Source organism: Dreissena polymorpha, chromosome 5 (assembly GCF_020536995.1).
Source record: "Dreissena polymorpha isolate Duluth1 chromosome 5, UMN_Dpol_1.0, whole genome shotgun sequence".
NCBI classification, from domain to species: domain Eukaryota; kingdom Metazoa; phylum Mollusca; class Bivalvia; order Myida; family Dreissenidae; genus Dreissena; species Dreissena polymorpha.
The window spans coordinates 78,146,189-78,167,008 of NC_068359.1; the positions used below are offsets into that span (position 1 = coordinate 78,146,189).

Below are 20,820 nucleotides of genomic sequence, written 5' to 3' on the forward strand. Positions count from 1 at the left end.
CTTCTTAGACATAAAAAGTTGTGCGATTAGTAATGCGGAAATTGAAACAAAAAATATTAATGTGGAAGTTCACTTCAGTTGTCTGTTTGAATGACCTTTCCCTTTCACACATAATAATTTAAGCAATACTTCAGCCAATTCGATTCATTGAGTGGGTATTAAAAGTGAAAGTGTTGACTCAAAACACAAACTCATGCTAACAAAACATTTCCTTTTTGGAAGTCCCCTTTTTGCTAAGAACCTGGCACATTTCAAACGTGCTAATACAAGGTCAGGTCAAAGTGAAATCTTTGAACTTAACAGTAAATATTACTTAAAAAATCTTCAATCTTCAAACGCATATAAACATTAACAATTTATAATCTAACAATTTATAATCCATGCATTGAAGCAACACATAGAAAAATCATTTTTGACCATTTGTTAACATTGCCCTTATTATATTGATAATAATTGCCTTCAAATTCTGACACTACCATTATTCAATGCATATTATCACACAAAAACACATGAATTGTTAAAAGGTTCCCCTTCATACCAATATATGAAAAAAAAAGATTTTGCTACCATTCTATTTTAATTTACTGGATACAAACAGTAATTTAGGCACAAAGATGCTTAAAGCGGGTATATACGATCTTGTCAAATATTTATTGATTAATATAAAATGTGTAAAAAACTTATTATACATATATTTCAATATAAACTAAAATAAAAGTTAAGAAGAACATGTGTCGAAAAATGCTGAATAAGCCAGATATTTAATTCTGAAATCGAAAAAGGCTGTACAGCCGAATTCGCCAGCATGTATATCATGCATGTACGATGTGAATCTAAATTTAGTTTAACGGTTCATTTGAAATTCCTGCAGCGATATCGATTCATACGACACACGAACACTTACTAAAAAGACGAATGCATCGGTTATTTTAGGAAAATAATTACGAATTATCTTCGTCACAATCGGCTCAGAAGGTTTTAAACTTAATTAAAAAAAAATACTCTTAATGTTAACATGACGAGCAAATATTTTTTTAAATTTATGATCCATTTTATCACAAACCATGCAATGATTTGAATACTTATTAACATCAAATACATTTATACTGGATTTTAGAGAAAACTATTTTTGTTTACCAAGCTGGTCTGCATTTGCACTTCTTTTGTTTTGGACAAGTTTGTAAATCTTGAAAACAAATTGTGTTACTAAAAAAATTTTGTTTTATTTTACATTGAATGTGTTGTTATCCAGGCATTATTGTCAATTTATAATCAAATAAAAGGATTTACACAAACCAGCAATTTTTAATACACTTATGTAAAACAATTAATTTGTTCCTTACATTATTCATTGTACCTATATAGCTAGTATTAAGACATATGTATAGTTAGAATATAATCAGGTGTTCACTTCAATATACACATTTAAACGACAGAATAAAACATATCACCACACACAATAAAATTATTTCATTTTAATGCGCCAGTTTTTCTTCACTGCCACAGTTTTAGGATACTTCAATTTACCACAGGAGTGTTTAAAGACTTGAAAGGATCCATGTCCATAAAAGGATCCATGTCCATGAAAGGATCCCTTTGACTTCAATTTAGCCTAATGATGGTAAAACTGGGCTTAATGAATGTGCATAAAGTGTTGTCCCATATACGCCTATGTAGTCATAATACGCTAATCAGTGACATCACTTTCTGCTGATTTTTTTCTTGAAAGGAAGTTTGCTTAAAGTAAAAATCCAGTTGAGGCAGAAAGTGTGGTCCCTGATTAGCCTATGAAAATTGCACAGGCTAAACTGGCATGGAACTTAGCGCACATGCACGTCTCCAGTCCACCACGACGAAGCTCAAATGTTGCAAGTTTGTCATCATCCTCTCTGCATATTAAACAAGAACACAATTGCTGTGATGTTGATTTCAGTAACTTTATTTTATTGTTTTTTATTTCATACATATTTAAACAATGTAAAATATAAGCACATACTGCAAAATATATAAACAAATTAATACAAGTACACCACATTCAGACAAATATTAACAAAAACTGTGATTGGAAAAATTTGATATATTGAAGAAATAAATGAAAAAAGTTATTTTCAAACATCCAAATATAACCAAAGTTTCTAAGTCACATTTAAACTTAAAATTCTGACCAACTTCAATTATAAGAATTAAACAAATATGCCAAAATTTAATAAGACAAAATAAGATATATATCAGAAATTTACTCAAAATTTTGTTACTGCAAAGGGGTTAAGAACCGCAGTTGGAATTTTTTTATAATAGTCTGTGCCATATATAAATGTCTATATTACTTCGAAGTTAAAACAAGCAAAACAAGATAGATGTGCCTCAACCCTTTCCCAATCAGTGAAAACGGATATGTGCAAACAGCTTAAAACCAACACAGCCTGCAAGAAACTCACAGCCTGTTCAGGTCTTATGATGTTTGCTGCTCATCAGTATCTTAGTGTTGGAAATAAAGCCTTTAAGATTTGAATCTAGTAAGAAAGGTCTTTATTTAAATGTAACAAAGGAACAACAAATGCTTCAAAATAGGTATGTAAGTGGTAAAGGGTGACCAGTGGTATACCTGATTTGGGGTTGCTGCACAGGGGTACTCCAGTACGTTAAGGTCCCAAGCAAAAGCCTGTTTATCACAGATCATAAATAATAGAACATTTATACCGGTATTTAAAACCTAAACATATATCGGTATATGGGGATATCTAATATATCTATAAAACCCATTCAAAATACCAACTGTTATCCCTGCTAACAATGCTTGGTTGATGAATTCATTTTAGTCTATTGAAATCTCTGTTTCACGGTTAGGTAAGTGAACTTATTATTATACTCAGTATACATTGTTTGATAGGTGATCTGGTACTATGCAACACGCCAAAATTGGAAAGATATCTGTTTGCAAATAAAACAACAAAAAACTTGTTGACAACTGTCTATTTAATGAGCATTTATTTAACCGTCACAGGCTTCACAATTCATACATCAAAAACGCTTTGTTTTATATAAATACTTATCAATACTGTTAACAGTGAAAATGCAGCTTAACATCCAATAGCGCCAGAACTCTTGAAGTTCTTATACTTTTTTCATTGCAGAAATCATCAAGTCCTTATACTTTTTGCAAAGCAGAAATTTATTAAATGAAGTCATTTAATTAAATTAATTATTTAATCAATCTACGTTTCAGATTGCTTGAAGGGGGATCCGGTCACAGTTTTTCATGAACTCGATGATGGAGCGAGACAGGCTGTCGTCTGGATGTCCCTCACTGGCCACAACTGCTTTACGACCAAACTCTTTGGCCTACAAAAAACTAAGTGTATTACTAACATAGCATTGAAGACCCCGTTGTACTGTTCAGTTCTAAAGCATGCATTGCCCATTGGTTGAATATTCATTTAGCTACCAATCCTTAAGGATGACAATTTTGTATTGTTCAACTGTTTTTTGCTTAATTTTTTTTATAATAATATTTGATTCTTCAAATTTTAATAGTTTGTGGGTACATTTAATGAAAATTTTCAGAGATACAAAATGTTTGAACAAGTCCTAAATTTTTGTCACATTCAGAAATTAAAATAACAATACATATCAGGTAACAAAATACAAATGGCATAGACGTGTATTCAAAGAATGGCAGAGTTTTGGAATTATTATCATTTGTAATTGACAAAGTATTACGCAAAACGAATGAATAATTTGGCATTATTCTAATGTTTTTATTATATTTTATTACAACACGTACAATTTTACATCAAGTATTAATTTACAAGTACATTTAACAGTGTACATGATGGCTGGGTGATTAATGCCAAAGTATTTTTATTCAAAAGAAAGCAGGTTTGAGTCTCACTGGGAACAAACATTTTTCTTTTCATTTCTATTTTTAATTTAGAAACGTCTTTAATTAAATCTGATTTTTTAAGGGACTTCAATCTCATTAAAATGTGTATATAACAGACAGGGTTAAGTATTACTGTAGAACACTTTGTAAAACTCCATCAGGACTCCCTTTGGCTCAAAATTTTCTGTAGCCAAATTAACCTTTGTATGTCTTAATTCATATTAGTTTGGATAATTTATGGGTGATAACTTAGAAAACCTAGTAGCCAAATGGAATTTTTTGTAGCCAAATTTCCTTATTTGTAGCCATTGGCAAATTTGGCGTATGGCAGAATAAGCCCTGGCTCCATTTAACCCACCTTGCTGATATCTGCCAGAACAAAGTACAGCATAGCCAGGCCATGACAGACCCGCGCCATGTCCTCCGGCTGCCTGTTGGGCTGGTGTTCTCGCATGTCGTAGATCGAGTTCAGCACCTGCACTGCCTCTGCCTCCTGGGCCTCATCTAGAAACGGAATAAATCAAGTCCCGTTCTGAAAAAACTTCGCATAATGCATGTGTGTAAAGTGTCGTCCAGATAAGCCTGTGCAGTCCGCACAGGCTAATCAGGGACAACACTTTCCGCTTTTATGGGTTTTTTTAGTTTCAAGGAAGTCCCTCCTTACTGAAAATCAAGTTTAGGCGGAAAGCATTGTCCCTGATTAGCCTGTGCAGACTGCACAAGCTAATCTGGGACGACACTTTACCCACATGCATTAACCCAGTTTTCTCAGAACAAGGCTCAATTGTTTTCTAACTAGGGGTGTGATTTGAAAACCACATCGGGAGGAAAATGCCCTTCACCACTTACAAGTTTCAACTAAACTCTTCATTTGTACATAGATCCAGCAACATTTTGTGATACTTGCAGTTTTAACAAATTCAAGATAATATAAGGACAAATGTTCTGACAAAGATTAAGTGATAAAATGAGCCTCAAGTGTGGTCTCTAGCTTTTATAAATGTGCTATGGGAGAACTTTTTTTAATGCCATTTTGAGGGCAAAATATTGGAAATAGGCAAATTGAAACGATTTTGACAATAATTCATCACCAGAATTTGTTCAACAGACAGCTCTGTTAGTTTTCACAATGGCCCCAAAAAGAGGTTACAGACTGGGTGTTAAGCACATGGGCTTTAAAGCACCGCGAAGGGCATGTGAAAGAATATTGCACTGAAATACAGGGAAGTATCAAGGGAATGTACCGGAGTTAAAGCTTCAGTAACTCTTAAAATGATGAAATTCTTTAAGAAAGATTGGTTCATTTAAAGTCAATTGCATCTAAAATGACTTTTTTCTGGTATGCAATTGACAGCCATAACCACATTTGAAGTAAATGTTTTTTTAATATTTCTGTTTAATATCCTGTAAGTTAATTTTCATCTTAAAGGGACTGTCAACCACGACGAGGAAGAAAAGAAAAGTTGTAAAATACTGTATTTTTTTACAATTATTAGTTTATATTGATTAAAATATCACGACTTGTATATTACATTACTTGAAAAAAGTTGTTAGGTTTTCATATTTTCAGGATATTTGGTAATAAATTTTACTGGGTATGTCTACCAGGTAACTACCAGTTAACTATAAATAATGCCAGTAGATTGATCATCATCGTCACATGGTTAACCCAGGAATGCAAATTGTGCATTCGTCGTGAATTGTATATATCTAATATATAAAATGATTAATCTAATTGCATTATTTATAGTGTGTATATCGTTATGTCATCTATTTTCGCGATGTACTTTCGATTTCACATCGGGAAATTTTATTACCGTATATACTGAAAATTTGAACTTTTGTCAAGTAATTTAAGATACCAGTTGTGATATTTTAATCAATATAAACTAATAATTGTTAAAAATACGGTGTTTTAGAATTTTTCTTTTTTCGTCATTCGTGGTTGACAGTCCCTTTAAAAGCCTTGGATTCAATGCAGTGGACACTACCTAGAGTGAAGATTCTGACATGTTTACAACTCACCTAGCGTCTCTTCTTGTTCGTCAAACATTTCTACGAGCAATGGACCGACCCCTTTTGGTGTGGCAGGTGTGCGTGTCCTCACCTTGACGATGCCGAACAGGTGAGTGTACCAGATATCTGTCACCTGACAAACAGGAAAGAGAGAAAATTAAAAAAGAAGTAATTTATTCAAATGATAAGTGTTATTTTCGAAACTTATGTGCATTTCACATAGGCTAATCAATGATAGTACTTTTCTCTTTCGTTCAAAGAAAGTCTGTTATAAACAAACAATTAATCTAAACAGAAACTTTTGGGCCTGATTTGGCTAGATGGACTGCACAGGCTTATCTCGCAGACACTTTTTACGTACATGCATTAACGTCTGTTTTCCTGATGCAGACTCATAAAATTTCTTTACATGCCAGAGCTTTAGATGCCTCTGGGGTCTGCACAGGAGATGATATACTGCATTACAATGCGGCCCCTTATTTATTATAAGGATCAAATTGCTCAACTACGAAACAAAAACCAATTGTAGTTGATAAGACACACACATTAGCAACAAACAAACACAAATGAACAACTCTAGGGTCACTGTTTTGCAAAGCATTGGGGGTAAAAACCGGTTTTAAGGATTTCCAAACCTTGCCCTTGGCCAATAACATTTAAAAAACATGCAATTTATAATTAAAGTTAGCCTTGTTGCATCACAATTCAAATTAAATAGCAATAAAAGAGATCACATTTCAATTTAATGATTTCAGTACAGTTCAGTAATTTTGGTTTGGTCATTAAATTAAATGTGATTTATTTTATTTGACTCGGTATATATTATACCTTGGTATAATGGTAAGCAAGCTGTAAGAATTTAATAAATTAAAAAAAATTTAACATTTTACTATCATTTGTGGCTTTAAGTAGACATACATCACAGAGCTTTGTAATTTGGCCTTTTGTAACCTTAATGGGGCTTCTTTGTGAATTGCATTCACATGATTTGAATGTTTAACTATAGGATTGTATGTCTTTATACATGTTGTAGCTTTTAATCATAACAAGGTGTAGTGGATACTCAATTTAGTTTCATTTTATCCTACCTCAAAAAGTAACATTTTTGTTCTCGGTCTGTTTATATATTTTACAAACTAAAACAGTAGTCAGTGAAATAGGCATCATTTTCTTTTTAAAGAACTGACGCCATTTTAGCATTTATAAACAATTTGTATTTTACAGTTGCTTACTAAAAGAGAATACACAGCTTTGAATCATCACTCACTTACCTGTCTGTAGAGAGTATCAGCAATATCCATACGTCCCTGGCGGAAAAACACATTTCCCATATGAAAATAGCCACCAGATGTTCGTATGTCGTGTGTCCCGTATTCCTCACTGGCGTGGTAAATCTGAAATCGAAAATGGCGCAAAAATAAGGCTTTGTATTGCCCAGTATTGCAACATTCATGCAAGGCCAATGACTGCAACACGTATCAAAGCAATGGTCAATCATAATATGCCTCTATTATCGTACCTAGCAACATGTGACCAACATCACATGGTGGCTACGTATTAAGTATTGGTCATAAGTTCTTCAGCTCAATGGAGGGGCGCAGCACCCTGTTGCCCCAAGGTTCCACCCTGCCCATCAGACCCCCACCAGGCCCATCAGACCCCCACCAGGCCCTTTTTTGGATCTGATCATATTATGATGCTGTATATTTTATTTTGAAGTTTCAATAAATTTACTCCTTTTTCAGAGTGAAACTAGTTTATTTTATGCTTTCCGGTGGCTTATTGAGAAATATCAGTGAATTAAAACTGATAATTTCACTGTTTCAAACAGTGAAAATTAACAGTGAAAAGTATCGATAATTTTCACTGTTTACTGTGAAATGACGTCATTTTTTTGACGAAATGACGTCATTATCCCAGCGAAATTCTTTAGTAAACTCTTTAACAATGTATATAAGCGGTGAAAAAAAAGCATAAAATAAAAAGAAAATTTGTTGGATTCGGTGGAATATTGATTTTAATTCACTCGTGATTATAGAAAACATATTTTCACTTGTGGCTGTGCCACTCGTGAAAATATTATTTGCTATGATCACTCGTGAATTAAAATCGATAATTCACTGAATCCAACAAATATCCGCTATTTTATTTATTACAGAAACAATTTTTTGACTTAAAATGCACATAACATGAAATATAAAAATACATATAACATAGTATATATTAAAAATATTCCACAGACATAATATGACAGTAAAGGCTTAATTGCCCTTTTGACAAAAAAAGCAACCTGCCTTTTTTTAAATTCTAGATAACAAATTGGTAATGCTCTCATTATTGTTAATTACAGGTGTATGTGCATTTCAGTTAATACCGTCTAAATTTCAAAATACTCACAGCAAACTTCCAACATCAGAGTCCTGGTTGTTCACATTTTAAGTTTTCAAAAGAACTTTAACAAATTGGTTAAACTTAACAACAATAGAACTGCTTACGTAAAGTACTAGTTCTTTCCAGACAACGGAATCAAAAGTGTTCCAAAAAGCCATTGGATGTATATTCAATATAGCTTTAAAGAATAAGTTTAAACTAAACAACAGCTTCTCACTTTAAGTACTAGTTCTACCCAGACAACAGACTTGAAAATATTTCAATGAGCTACTGGATTTCGATAAAATAGAGTTTTAACAAATAGGTCTAAACTCAACAACAGCTACTCACATCATTGGCTAGCTGTCGCAACGCCTCATCGTATTCCCCCTTGGCTGCAAACAGCAGACCGAGGTTGCGGTACAGTTTTGACTTGATTGCGTTGGAACATTCCGGGGTCTTGAGCACCGTCCACTGAGCCTGGGCCAGGTACTCCTCCGCCTGCTCTAGTCTACCCAGACCTGAAGACATTCAAACATATGAGCCTCCCTCAGAGTTTACCACTTAGATACGTTTGTTCATGCATTTGTAGTCCCTTAGAAAGTTAGATTTAATCAAAGACCTTTCTTACTAGATTCAAGTTTTAAAGGCTTCATTTCCAACCTCTGGTTACTGATGAGCAGCAAACAGCATAAAACCTGAACAGACTGTGAGTGACTCACAGGCTGTTCTGGTTTTATGCTCTTTGAACATTGAGCCATTTTCACTTTTCTTCTTACGGGGGAAAGTTTTAATGCATGTGTGTCAAGGCTTATCAGGGACAACACGTTTCTCTTCTAAAGGGAGTATCTGTTTAACAAAAATCAAGTCTAGGGGGAAAGGGTCCTTAACTCAAGTCTAGGGGGAAAGGGTTCTTAAATCAAGTCTAGGGGGAAAGGGTCCTTAAATCAAGTCTAGGGGGAAAGGGTCCTTAAATCAAGTCTAGGGGGAAAGGGTCCTTAAATCAAGTCTAGGGGGAAAGGGTCCTTAAATCAAGTCTAGGGGGAAAGGGTCCTTAAATCAAGTCTAGGGGGAAAGGGTCCTTAAATCAAGTCTAGGGGGAAAGGGTCCTTAAATCAAGTCTAAGGGGAAAGGGTCCTTAAATCAAGTCTAGGGGGAAAGGGTCCTTAAATCAAGTCTAGGGGGGAAAGGGTCCTTAAATCAAGTCTAGGGGGAAAGGGTCCTTAAATCAAGTCTAGGGGAAAAGGGTCCTTCCTGATGAGCCTGTGCGGGCTGCACAGCTAATCTGGGACAACACTTTAGGAACATATTGAATTTGTAATTTTGGCTGAGCCAGGGCTTTCCTTTGACCCGAGCTCCCGGGTTTTGACGCTTGAAAATTACAGAATACCCTAGTTTGACTCTTGAGAAAATTACGTCATGCGTCACATTTGACCCAGGGGAATGTACCGACTTGCGTCAAAGAGATCAAAAGTTATTGAGAGTAATCGATAATTGGCTTGGGGCGGAGTATCTTTTGGTAGACGCTAACCTATATCGCCCGTTTGAAGCACAAGTCCGCCCAGTAGGCGGAGTTTTGCCCATTGAGAAATCTAATAATGACCAATTAAAACACTGCTGGTTTGATGACGCGTGTATCAACGTTCCATTATTTATCTGAGCGTTTGTTATCAGCTGTTTGCAGAGATGACATGTATTCAACCCACCAAAACAGAATAGACTCACCCGCGTCAGTTTTAATAATATCCAAATTTCAGGGGTTTTTTTTAGAAAAAGGGGAAGACGCTGGACGCTGGGTAATAGGGGAAAATCGAGCGCGAAAGAGACATATTTTGGGAAAAAATAAAAACTGTTCATTTCAATGCCTATAACTGACCTACAGACTTCAGGTTTTTTTTAAGAAAAAGAGTCATGTCTCTGACCTTTTTGTTCTTAAACACATGAACAAGTATGATATTAAAGTCAAAGTCCTAAATAAAGTTGTAGGGGTAGATCTAATAATGGGAAATGTTTTCAACTTGGGCCGGGGAACGATGTCAATATTGTGATTTCAATTTCATGATGAATGGGTTGACGATCTAGATCTGCTACAGTATTGGAAGGGAAAGGTGCGGCAGCTGCCGATTGTCTACTTTCACTTTCACAATAATCCGACAGTATTAATCGATGTTGATTACATGTACCTCCGAATCCTGCTGGGTTTCAACGGTTTTTGATGATTCATTCTTAAAAAATACGTCAACGCAATTAATATTTTCCGAGTCCGAACGTTTTATTTTGTTCGTGTATGAACGCCAATTGTGAGACTTTTTCTGTTTTAACGTTTATATCTTGGCTTTCACATAACCCGGATGAAAATTCGACTGGTTTCCGGTAATTAATTGACGAAACACCCTTCTCGCGCAAGACCGGAATCCAGTAAAATAGTCACATGATTAATACGATTAGTTGCCCGGTTTCCATGACGTAATTTAAGAGCTATATATAGAATCACTGGGATTCCCAGATTTGAGTGTTCGTCGGGAGAGAGAGAGAGAGATCGTTCAGGCTTTTTCCGCCCTATGCCACGGGTCCGAAATTCGGCCCCATTCCCAATGCAAATCTGGTTGTTTTTTTCCCAATTGAAAAAAAATATTCCCAATTGAAAAAAAAAAAAAAAAAAAAATTTTTTTTTTTTTTTTTTTTTTTTTACCCTTAAAATATATAAGTTGACCTGATCCGGTGTAGAAAATAGAAAGTATTGCATAATTAAATTATCTGTTGCCTTGAATTTGTTTTAAAAACTGTAAAATATGTTAATGATTATTTAAGACTTTCCTTATTTTCCTCAAAATCCGGCGCTTCGCACCATTTTTTTCACCTCATAAAAGGCCAAGCCTTTTCACCAAATTAAGATTAAAAAACCTGCACTTATCACACATGTTCATAATATTTTGTAAAATTTTAATAATAAGTTATCCAAATAGTCGTTATTTACCAGTTAATGGCTTCTTTGAAATATAAGAAACACTATTTATATGCAATAATTTTTCCCAATTGAGCCAATTTTGCGAATAATTTTTTTCCCAAAATGGGCTTTTTCACGACGCGAAATTCCCAAAATTCCAGTGTGGCGTTTTCCCAAAATTGAGCGGAAAAAGCCTGTCGTTGTACATGGTACAAATTGGATAAGCGTCGACTTCCCAAAAGAAAAAAAAAATTCTTTGAGGGTAAAATATTATATTTTGGTGAAAAATTATATTTTTGGAGGGGAAATGGTATTTTTAGGGGAAAAATTCTGGTAGGGGAAGACGCCGAATATCGGCGTCACTTTCTTAGTAAAAAAACCCCCTGCCAATATATAATTATAACATCCCTATCCACAATATTTTGAGAAATACTTCCACAATATGTCAGAATGTATTTCCAATGCTGAATACAGTGTACCCAACCCTGTTTTATTCCATGTTTGCTCCGTTCAAAGACGCGCGAAAGTTATGCTGGCATATGTACTGTCTACAAAGTAAATTTACACGCTTTGCATCAGAGTTGCTAATAATAACCATAGAACTGGTATAACTGACCGTGTGGCAAAGTGACAAATTTGGATGCTGCATCTGCTCATTGATTACAACATAGGTGTAATAATTGACCATTTGAGACGGCATAGAAAATCGGCGTGTTTGTCGCACGTCCTCGGTAAAGATGGCACATGAAATAATTAAATCCGGATTTGAGCCGTCCAGGGTCGATTTTGAGATGATAGGAAATCCAATTAGTTAGTTTAAGGCTAACATTTTACTGGCTTTCATTTTCTGCAGACAAACAAAACACATATTTTATTTCATTCGCAAACGACGTATCTCTACCCGTTTTCGGATACGGTATGGTTCGTCGATTTTAATTTATTTCCAACGGTCTTTATAACATTTTTTATAGAATGACAAATACACATGCGGTGTTATGGATGGTCTGATTGATAAAATTTTGCATTGTACTCGCAAGAAATTTCACATAGAAAGAAAATAAAGAATAACAATAAGCAAGGGCTGGAGGGGCTCTGCCCTCTATTCCCTTTATCCTACGGTCTCTGAATCTCTGCTTAATTTTCTGTATTTCAAATTTGGGACAATTTGACACCCCTGATATATATTACACGTATGTCACTACAAGTGCGAGTGTATTTTTCAAATGTTGGTCACAATGTATGTTTGCATTATCTCTTTTATTGACTGGAATATATTAAGAAATAAATGTTTAGATATTTGTAAATTTGTTGCTATGTATATATAAATATATATATATATATATATATATATATATATATATATATATATATATATATATATATATATATCTCAGTAATTCGCTTTAAGTACAAAAGATCATTGACTCTCCTGCGTTATTATTATGACTCATACAAATTTGATTTTGACTCTTGAAAATTTGGTCCCAAGAGTCATTGACTCTTGAGATTGGAGGTCTAAGGAAAGCCCTGGGCTGAGCAACGTAATTTCTTGTTTATTGGACGAAAACTTTAAGCCATTTTTACAATGATGTGTGCAACAAAATGTAAAATAGTACATCAGGTGCCCACAGAAAATCATGTCAGCAGAAAGAGCGTTGGTCAGAAAAGCATGTGTGTAAAGACACTTTCGCTATTTTCACACTTCATGAAAACAAGGAATTTTCAGAGCCAGAGCCATAAACAAACATCTACAAACAATTTTAGTTCAGTTTAAACCTATTTATTTTAGCTGGATTGCATAGGTTATGGAAACGCTCTCAATACCTTTTCCTATGAAGAACTATTTCTTGGTGTCTTTAATGGAAAGTTCTAAAAAACGCTCCTACCAATGGCCACCCGATGGGCAGGGTTGGCGAAATCAAATGTCCGAGTTGCCCGAGTCGTACATTTGCTTGTCTGGGCAACTGATTTTTTTTTCAATTAAGTTGTCCGTGGACAACAAGTTTTTTAAAAGTCGGGCCCAGGTATACAAAAAAATACATTGTATTAAAGCCGTAATTAAGTTTTACAAAACCGGATGTTGACATGCGATTACATTGTCAGTGCTATTTGCGGAGCAATCAAGCTAAAATACGGGCACTCTCCTGCGCAGTGATCTCCCTTATTCTGTAAGAGACCAGGAGGCATGTCGCATTTTAAACATTCGGCCCGACTGTAAGACAGTGTACAGACTGGTTTCTTTATTTTTACAATCAGACGGAAATAAAAAGTATCAAAGTAAGATAATCAAAACACGATCTACCTTGTTATTTAAGACGACTTTAATGGTAAAAATGGAACATTTAGTTTTTTAAATCTTCAACAACGGAGCAGAAACCCGAAGCTTTGAGCAGTCCACCTCCCCAAAAAAACTAAGAAAGATTATGATAAAAAAAATGATCTAAGTAAACGCACCAGAACTTTTCAAGAAACTTGGCTCACAGATTTTCAATGGTTACCAGTTGATGATAATCAAATTGCTACCAGTAGGCTAGCGGCGCAGAGCCTCAGTCTGATGAGGTCGACATATTGGACTAGTTTAATTTGTTAAGATTACGATGTACTTATGTTCAACACATGTTTTTATAACACTAGCTTTGCAAGATTAAACGTTTTAGAAAGTCTTTATATTGTTTATAATATACTGCTATAATGAATGTACTATTGAAATACAACTATAAACAAAACTAGCAAATCATTCTCATTTTGGTATATTCCACATTGTTTTACATTAATCAATAAATGCGTTTATAATTTATATAAACATTAACGGACAAGTGTAGTTCAGCAACGGACAAGTTAAATTTCCTAAATGGTTGTCCGTGGACAAGTATAGTTTTTTTAGATTTCGCCACCCCTGATGGGGAATCGAACCCATGACCTCCAATATGCTAAGTGGACACCATATCCACTACGCCATGACAACCTTCATTTTAAGTAACAATAACATAAAAATCACATTGAGGGATGACTTTAAAACTATTATATCTTCTTACAATTTCTTTATTAAGATTTGGTACTTTTTTACCCTCAACATGTTAATGTGTTATATGTGCAAATAATAATGGATTATCATAACATGAAATGCCTGGAAACATATTGTCAGGCCTGAAAAGTGCATAGCAACAAAATACAGAGAATGCATATTGCAAATCATTGTAAAATATATTGGAATATTGATACAGGGCACCTCTTCACCAACCATTTTTTAGACTACGACTAACAAGGGACAAAATTGTCACAAAACCAGGTTTTTAAAGTGAAACAAGAGATGTGTTTGTCAGAAACACAATGCCCCCTTAATGCACCCCTTTTATTTATTTTTTGACCTTTGACCTTGAAGGATGACCTTGACCTTTCACCACTCAAAATGTGCAGCTCAATGAGATACACATGCATGCAAACTATCAAGTTGCTATGTTCAATATTTCAAAAGTTATTGCAAAACTTTAATGTAAGGTTAAAGTTTTGGTGACAGAATGACGGAATGACAGACAGAGAGACAGGCCAAAAACAATATATCCCCGATCATTCGATCCGGGGGCATAAAAAAGTCTGATAAAGGGGGACAACTCAAACTGAACTGATTGTTTATAATTAACCCCCATTCGTTTTAAAATAAATCTATTTTTAGTTGTGACGACCTTGACCTTGGAGATATTTACATAATTCTTTTGTGCCACACACCGTCCCATGATGGTGAACAAATGTGCCAAATAATTTTTAAATCTCACGATGAATGACATTTTTGACCTTTGAACTCAAAGTGTGACCTTGACATTGGAGATATCGATGTAATTCTTTCGCAGGACACACCGTCTAATGATGGTTACCAAATGTGACAAATGATTTTAAAATCTCACATTGAACGACAAAGTAATGGCCCGGACATGTACAGATCCATAAATACTTTGGCTGACACTATTCAGTTTCAGAGAGATCTACCGTAGATAGTCTATCATTGTAGGAGCTGAAATGGAAGATGTCTTTTAACATAGAAAAATGTCATATCATGCATGTTCCGAGAAACCCTAAACCATTAAAAACAGCCTACACTCTTCACAATCAACCTCTGTCTGTTATAAACCAAGCCACTTATCTTGGCGTTGAAGTAAGCTCAACTTTAAACTGGTCACCTTACGTAAATAAAATAAGTAGTAAAGCAAGCCAGAGCTTAGGATTCTTAAAACGTAACATTCATTCTTCTTAAATGGAAACTAAGGCAGCGGCATATAACAGCATTGTTAGACCATCCTTGGAATATTGCTCTAGTGTGTGGGACCCTTACCATCAGAAAGATATTGATAAAATTGAAAATGTTCAGCGTCAAGCTGCCAGAATTGTAACAAATTATTACAGCAAGACACCTAGCACGGTCACAAATATAATTAAGGATTTGAATCGGAATACATTGCAATCAAGAAGACAACAAGCTAGACTCATTTTGTTCTATAAAATAGTATACAGTCAATCTTGTGGATGCGACCACTTGTATTAAGCGACCTTTGTCTTATGCGACCATTTTGAAATCCCACAGTGCTTTTTCGCTATATAATGATATTGTATTGTATTAAGCGACTTTTGTCTTACGCGACCAGCGACCGCTGATTTTTTGTGTATTTTGATGTCCGAATCTTGAATTAAGCGACCACTAGGAGGTAAAAGTGGTTAATCTATTGATCTTTCGGGGACAAATCCGAGTTAATTGTTTATCTAAGCCGATAAGATGTACTGTTACACCTCTGCTTTGTTTTCACACCAACCATTATAATTATGCTTTGTCTCGTTGACCGGTTCTGACCGATATTGTTGTAGACTGCATATCAATTTATTGAGTTGTATAATAGAGGAACGTATTACGCACAGTCTACAGCTTAAATAGTTTACTATGGGGAACGTTAAGAGACAACGCCGATTTTTCTCGAGTATAGATAACAGGTGCAGAAACAATGCACTGTACGCGAAAAACATTTCCTTAGAAGTGCGGAAAATAAACTATTAATCGGCAACATCTGTCGAAATCCGTACATAACCAATTTGTAATTATGCTAATTAGTAGGTATTTGTTAGCCAATCACATTGTTATTTACTTAATAAATTTTCCAATCAGGTCTGTTTGTTTGTTTTCAATTGACGTGTTTTAATTTTTTCAGCTCATTATGTATCATAATCAAGTCAGAATAAGCGTACATGCATAAATTAAAATGTCAAAACGAAAAGTGTTAACGTTTAACGAGAAAATTCGGGTTTTGGACGTAAAATAGCAGATGAGTTTGGAGTTGGTAAAACTCAAATTCAGAACATTCTTAAGCGTTAAGCCGAGGTGCTTGAAGACGTGGAAAATAATGTGTCAGGTGAAAAAAAACACAAAAAATATTTCCTTGTCTATGTTGTTTTTGCAAATAAATATGTACACACAATTCATTTATAATAAATAATAATTTATAATAAGTGAAAAAATAAAACACATTATAAGTAAAATATTGTTTATGTATTGTGTTTATAATCATTTTATTATAAAAGTTAAAATCATTGTTGACAAAAGAGATTATCCATCATATAGATTAAAATTGAGGGTAAGCATTCTTCCAGAATTGCCTTTTTTATTTAAAGACCATTTTATTAAGAGACCACTTTTGATTACTCCCTTAAGTGGTCTCTTAATACAAGATTGACTGTATAATCATGTTGATGTCAATCTCCTTCACTATCTCACTCCATACATTAAACACTCACGTCATCACCATCACATGGCATACCAAATACCACCAAGTACAGCTGATTACCACAAATTTTCTTTCTTTCCAAGAACAGTTGTACAATGGAACACACTTCCATCTTATGTAGTCAGCGCTGATACGATCCCTGGATTTAAATCAGTGCTGTCTACATCAGTGTTCCTTCCTTAGATCACATGATTCTGCTTTTATCCTGTTTTTAACTCGACTAATATTCTCACCACATGCACAGTTGTATATGTATATATTTAAGTCTTAAGGGCTTAAGGTGTTAGGTTTTGCACCTTTTTGATCACTGTTGATAGGATTTTCATGAGTGGATTGAGTAACTCAGGAAACCTATCAATCTATTTCTTTTTAACCCCCCCCCCACGCATGGCCATAATGTATCAGTAATGAAAATAGCCATTATTATAAAAGAAGAAGAAGCTTGTTCTGCCCACCCGCAAGCCCGCCCGCCAACATTTGCCAATCTAATAACCAGTTTTTTCCTTCGGAAAACCTGGTTAAAAATCAAGAATATAAAATTGTAATGCTCATATACTTCATGAAAGTTTTGTCTAACATGGCAATTAACACTAAGTATTCCATTATTATTTTACTTGTTTCAACAACACTTTAACAATATAAAATCCACTTTGAGCTGGTAAATATTTAAACTCTGAAATGTGTTTTTTTGGGGTTTCAAATTTGTATTCTGAAATCTTAGAATTGGTTGGTGAATAAAGGCCCTGGCTAGTATAATAACAGACATGTACATGAGGACTCTTACCGATGCTGGCCTCTCCAAGAATAAGGTAGGAGGGCACTAGCTCTATGCTCGCCAGTCCATGCACGTCAATGGCAAACCTCAGGGACTGCATGGCAGCTGGGACAGCCTGGTCATGCTTGCCTTCAAACAGAAGCTTCTGACCAGTCGTTCGTGTCAGGTCTATCATAGAGCGCTGAAGTTAAACAGATTTTTTGTTTATGAATGGTCATGTAAACAAGGCTCAATTAAGAACTCTTGATTCCTTGAATACTAACATGGCACTCTCAAATCTGAGCTAACTTAAAAGACTGTCATCAATATAAACACAAGCCCAAAAGTTCAGATTATCAGTGTCATATAGGCAGACTTGGAATGTTTTATTGTCTTGTGTTATAATATGAGCCTTGTTCTCCAAAAAATAGGATAAAATGTATTTGCCAAAAGTACTGTTTTTTCATCTATACTTGATTTTCTTTAAGACTTCCTTCAAACGAAAAACATCATAAAAGCTAACTGAACAGGCTTATGTAGGACTTCACTTTATACCATTGCAGTCCAGTTTTCTCAGTTTCCGGCTAATATGATTTATACCTGTCTGGCAAAAAATGCCAATGTTGATAAATGCAAATTTTACCTTTTTTGTCTGAAGCTGTTTTTCTCTGTTTTGCCTCTCCTCTTCGGAGGGCAGAAATGGCGCGCTCTGTCTCAGAGGTATCAAGTTCTGGCATATCTTCTCATGAATTCCAAGCCAATCAGCCTTTTGATGTTCTACACCACTGCAAACGATATTAACCCTTTACCACTCAGAAACGCACCTTGACGAGTTTGTAGTGTTTATAAAATTACATTTTATTCTCAAAAGTACAGTTCTTACTAAATTCAAGTTTTAAAGGCTTCATTTTCAACCCTTAGGCATAGGGACCCGGCAGAGTGTTTGGATTGCATAAAAACCGATTCTAGAAAAAAAAGATCTATAATTTATAGACAATACATTATATATCATATATTATTTTTTTCTATAATTATTTTTTATGCAATCCAAACACTGTGCCAGGTCCCTTTGCCCAAAGGTACTGATAAGAGCAAACAGCATAAAACATGAACAAACTTTGAGTTTCTTGCAGGTTGTTCTGGATTTATTCTAAATGCATATTATATCCATGTTCACTTTGCTTGTGAGTGGGTAAATTGACCTTCTAAGGACTGTTAAAATGACCTCTCAGTCTGTGTTTGACAAATTCTAAATGTAATTTACAAATGTATTGTATGCAGGCCTGCACTTGTTATTCACAAAAACTGTCCTATACAGATCATGACTGAAAGGTAGGACAAAAGTTCTGACCAAGTTTCATAAGGATGGGACAATAAATGTGGTATCTAGTGTGTAAACAAGAAAGCTGTTGATGACAGACAAAGCACACAAAAAAACAAAAGCCCATCCAAAAAACTAACCATGAGCTTGTGTGCTCAGGTGAGCTAAAATTGCCAAAATCTGTGAACAATTCTGTTTAATAGCTAGTTCACACAAAATGAAAAATAAAATATTCAAGAAATCATTAACAATACAAAAATCATTGTTAAATAGTGAATAGAACTTCTATTAGAAGTTTTGCCAAGCAATTTAAAAAGTGATATATTGGAATATCTTAAATTTCTGCAATTTTGAATCCCTTAATACGAATGTTATCTTTTCAGGCATAAAAATGAATACATTGTTCAAATTTGTATGACTATGAGCGTGTTCAACACAACAGTTAGTGCCCTTCTCTTATAAGTGGATGTCTGTTTATTATGTAGTATTTTAAAAAGAACTATATTACGTGGCCACCTGGCCGAGTGGCATCCCGTTTGACAATGAAACATAATTGTTGACAGGATTTTTTCGTCACTTTAACAATTATTCCATCAGAAAATGCCAATTATATCTCGTGCACTGTCATGATTTGAAATATATTTTCGCGACTTTTTATACTCACCAATAATATGTTACCCTGCATTTTGTGCACTGTATAAACGCTGGTTTCTGACATAATTCACAAAGGAGTTTAATTCCTTTCGGATTTGCCAGCGGATTGAGAGTCATCTTTGTTGCAAAAAGAATTTACGTTAAAAGCTTACTACTCGGCCGACATGACCTAATTTTTTGTTTATCACCGTTGCTAGAAGCAAGTGCGCACGCTCAAAGGTGAACAAACACTAAGTAATCATGCAGGATTAAAAGCCAATACCTCGCAACGGGAACATCGATGCGCGAAGGGTATTTATTTATTGATTTATTCTTTCTTTCTTTCTTTCTTTCTTTCTTTCTTTCTTTCTTTCTTTCTTTCTTTCTTTCTTTCTTTCTTTCTTTCTTTCTTTCTTTCTTTCTTTCTTTCTTAATTAATTTATTTATTATTTATTGTTTATTTATTTATTTATTTATTTATTTATTTATTTATTTATTTATTTATTTATTAATTTACTTTTTATTTATTTTGGTAAATTCATTTCAAAATACAAGAAAACCATGGGTACAAAAATGGCACCTAGCTATGCATCATTGTTTATGGGCCAATTTTAAGAAACTTTCTTAAAAAATTGCCAGTTTAAGCCTGTTATATGGCTTAGTTTTCTTGATGACATTTTCATGATTTGGAACCATTCCGAAAAAGAGCTAATAAATTTCCACAGAGAAATTTATAGTTTTCATAAAACAATTAAATTTACATACAATTTTTCTAAGGAAAGTGCTGTTTTTTTAGATGTTAATATTTCTAAGGATGATAATGGTTGCATTCAAACATCAGTTCATGAAAATAATACTAATTGTCATCAATATATTAAATATTCTTCATGCCATCCTATGTCTTGTTAAGCTAATATTCCATTTTTACAGACTAAACGTTATAGAAGGATCACTTCTTATAATGATACCTATACAAAAGAACTGGCTCATCTCAATGATATTTTTCTTGCACGTAATTACCCAAAAGAGGGTAATAGACAAAGCGCTAAAAAATGCGTCAATGCTATCTATGGAAGCTGCAATAGAAGTTAGTGTTAAAAAGTCAGCTAAAATTAAAATTATTATTTGTAT

General features: G+C 34.4%; 1 protein-coding gene across 1 annotated transcript; it reads right to left on the bottom strand.

Moving 5' to 3' along the window:
- Positions 1–1,923: 1,923 nt before the first annotated feature.
- On the bottom strand, positions 1,924–19,927 carry LOC127882378 (zinc finger MYND domain-containing protein 12-like). The gene is made up of 8 exons (XM_052430977.1): positions 19,721–19,927; positions 18,379–18,520; positions 17,766–17,937; positions 8,621–8,790; positions 7,171–7,293; positions 5,909–6,032; positions 4,242–4,387; positions 1,924–3,342 (listed from the first exon to the last, which is right to left on the bottom strand). The coding sequence occupies exons 1-8, from the start codon at positions 19,825–19,827 to the stop codon at positions 3,223–3,225; spliced, it is 1,104 nt and encodes a 367-aa protein (XP_052286937.1). The 5' UTR covers positions 19,828–19,927; the 3' UTR covers positions 1,924–3,222.
- Positions 19,928–20,820: the final 893 nt, after the last annotated feature.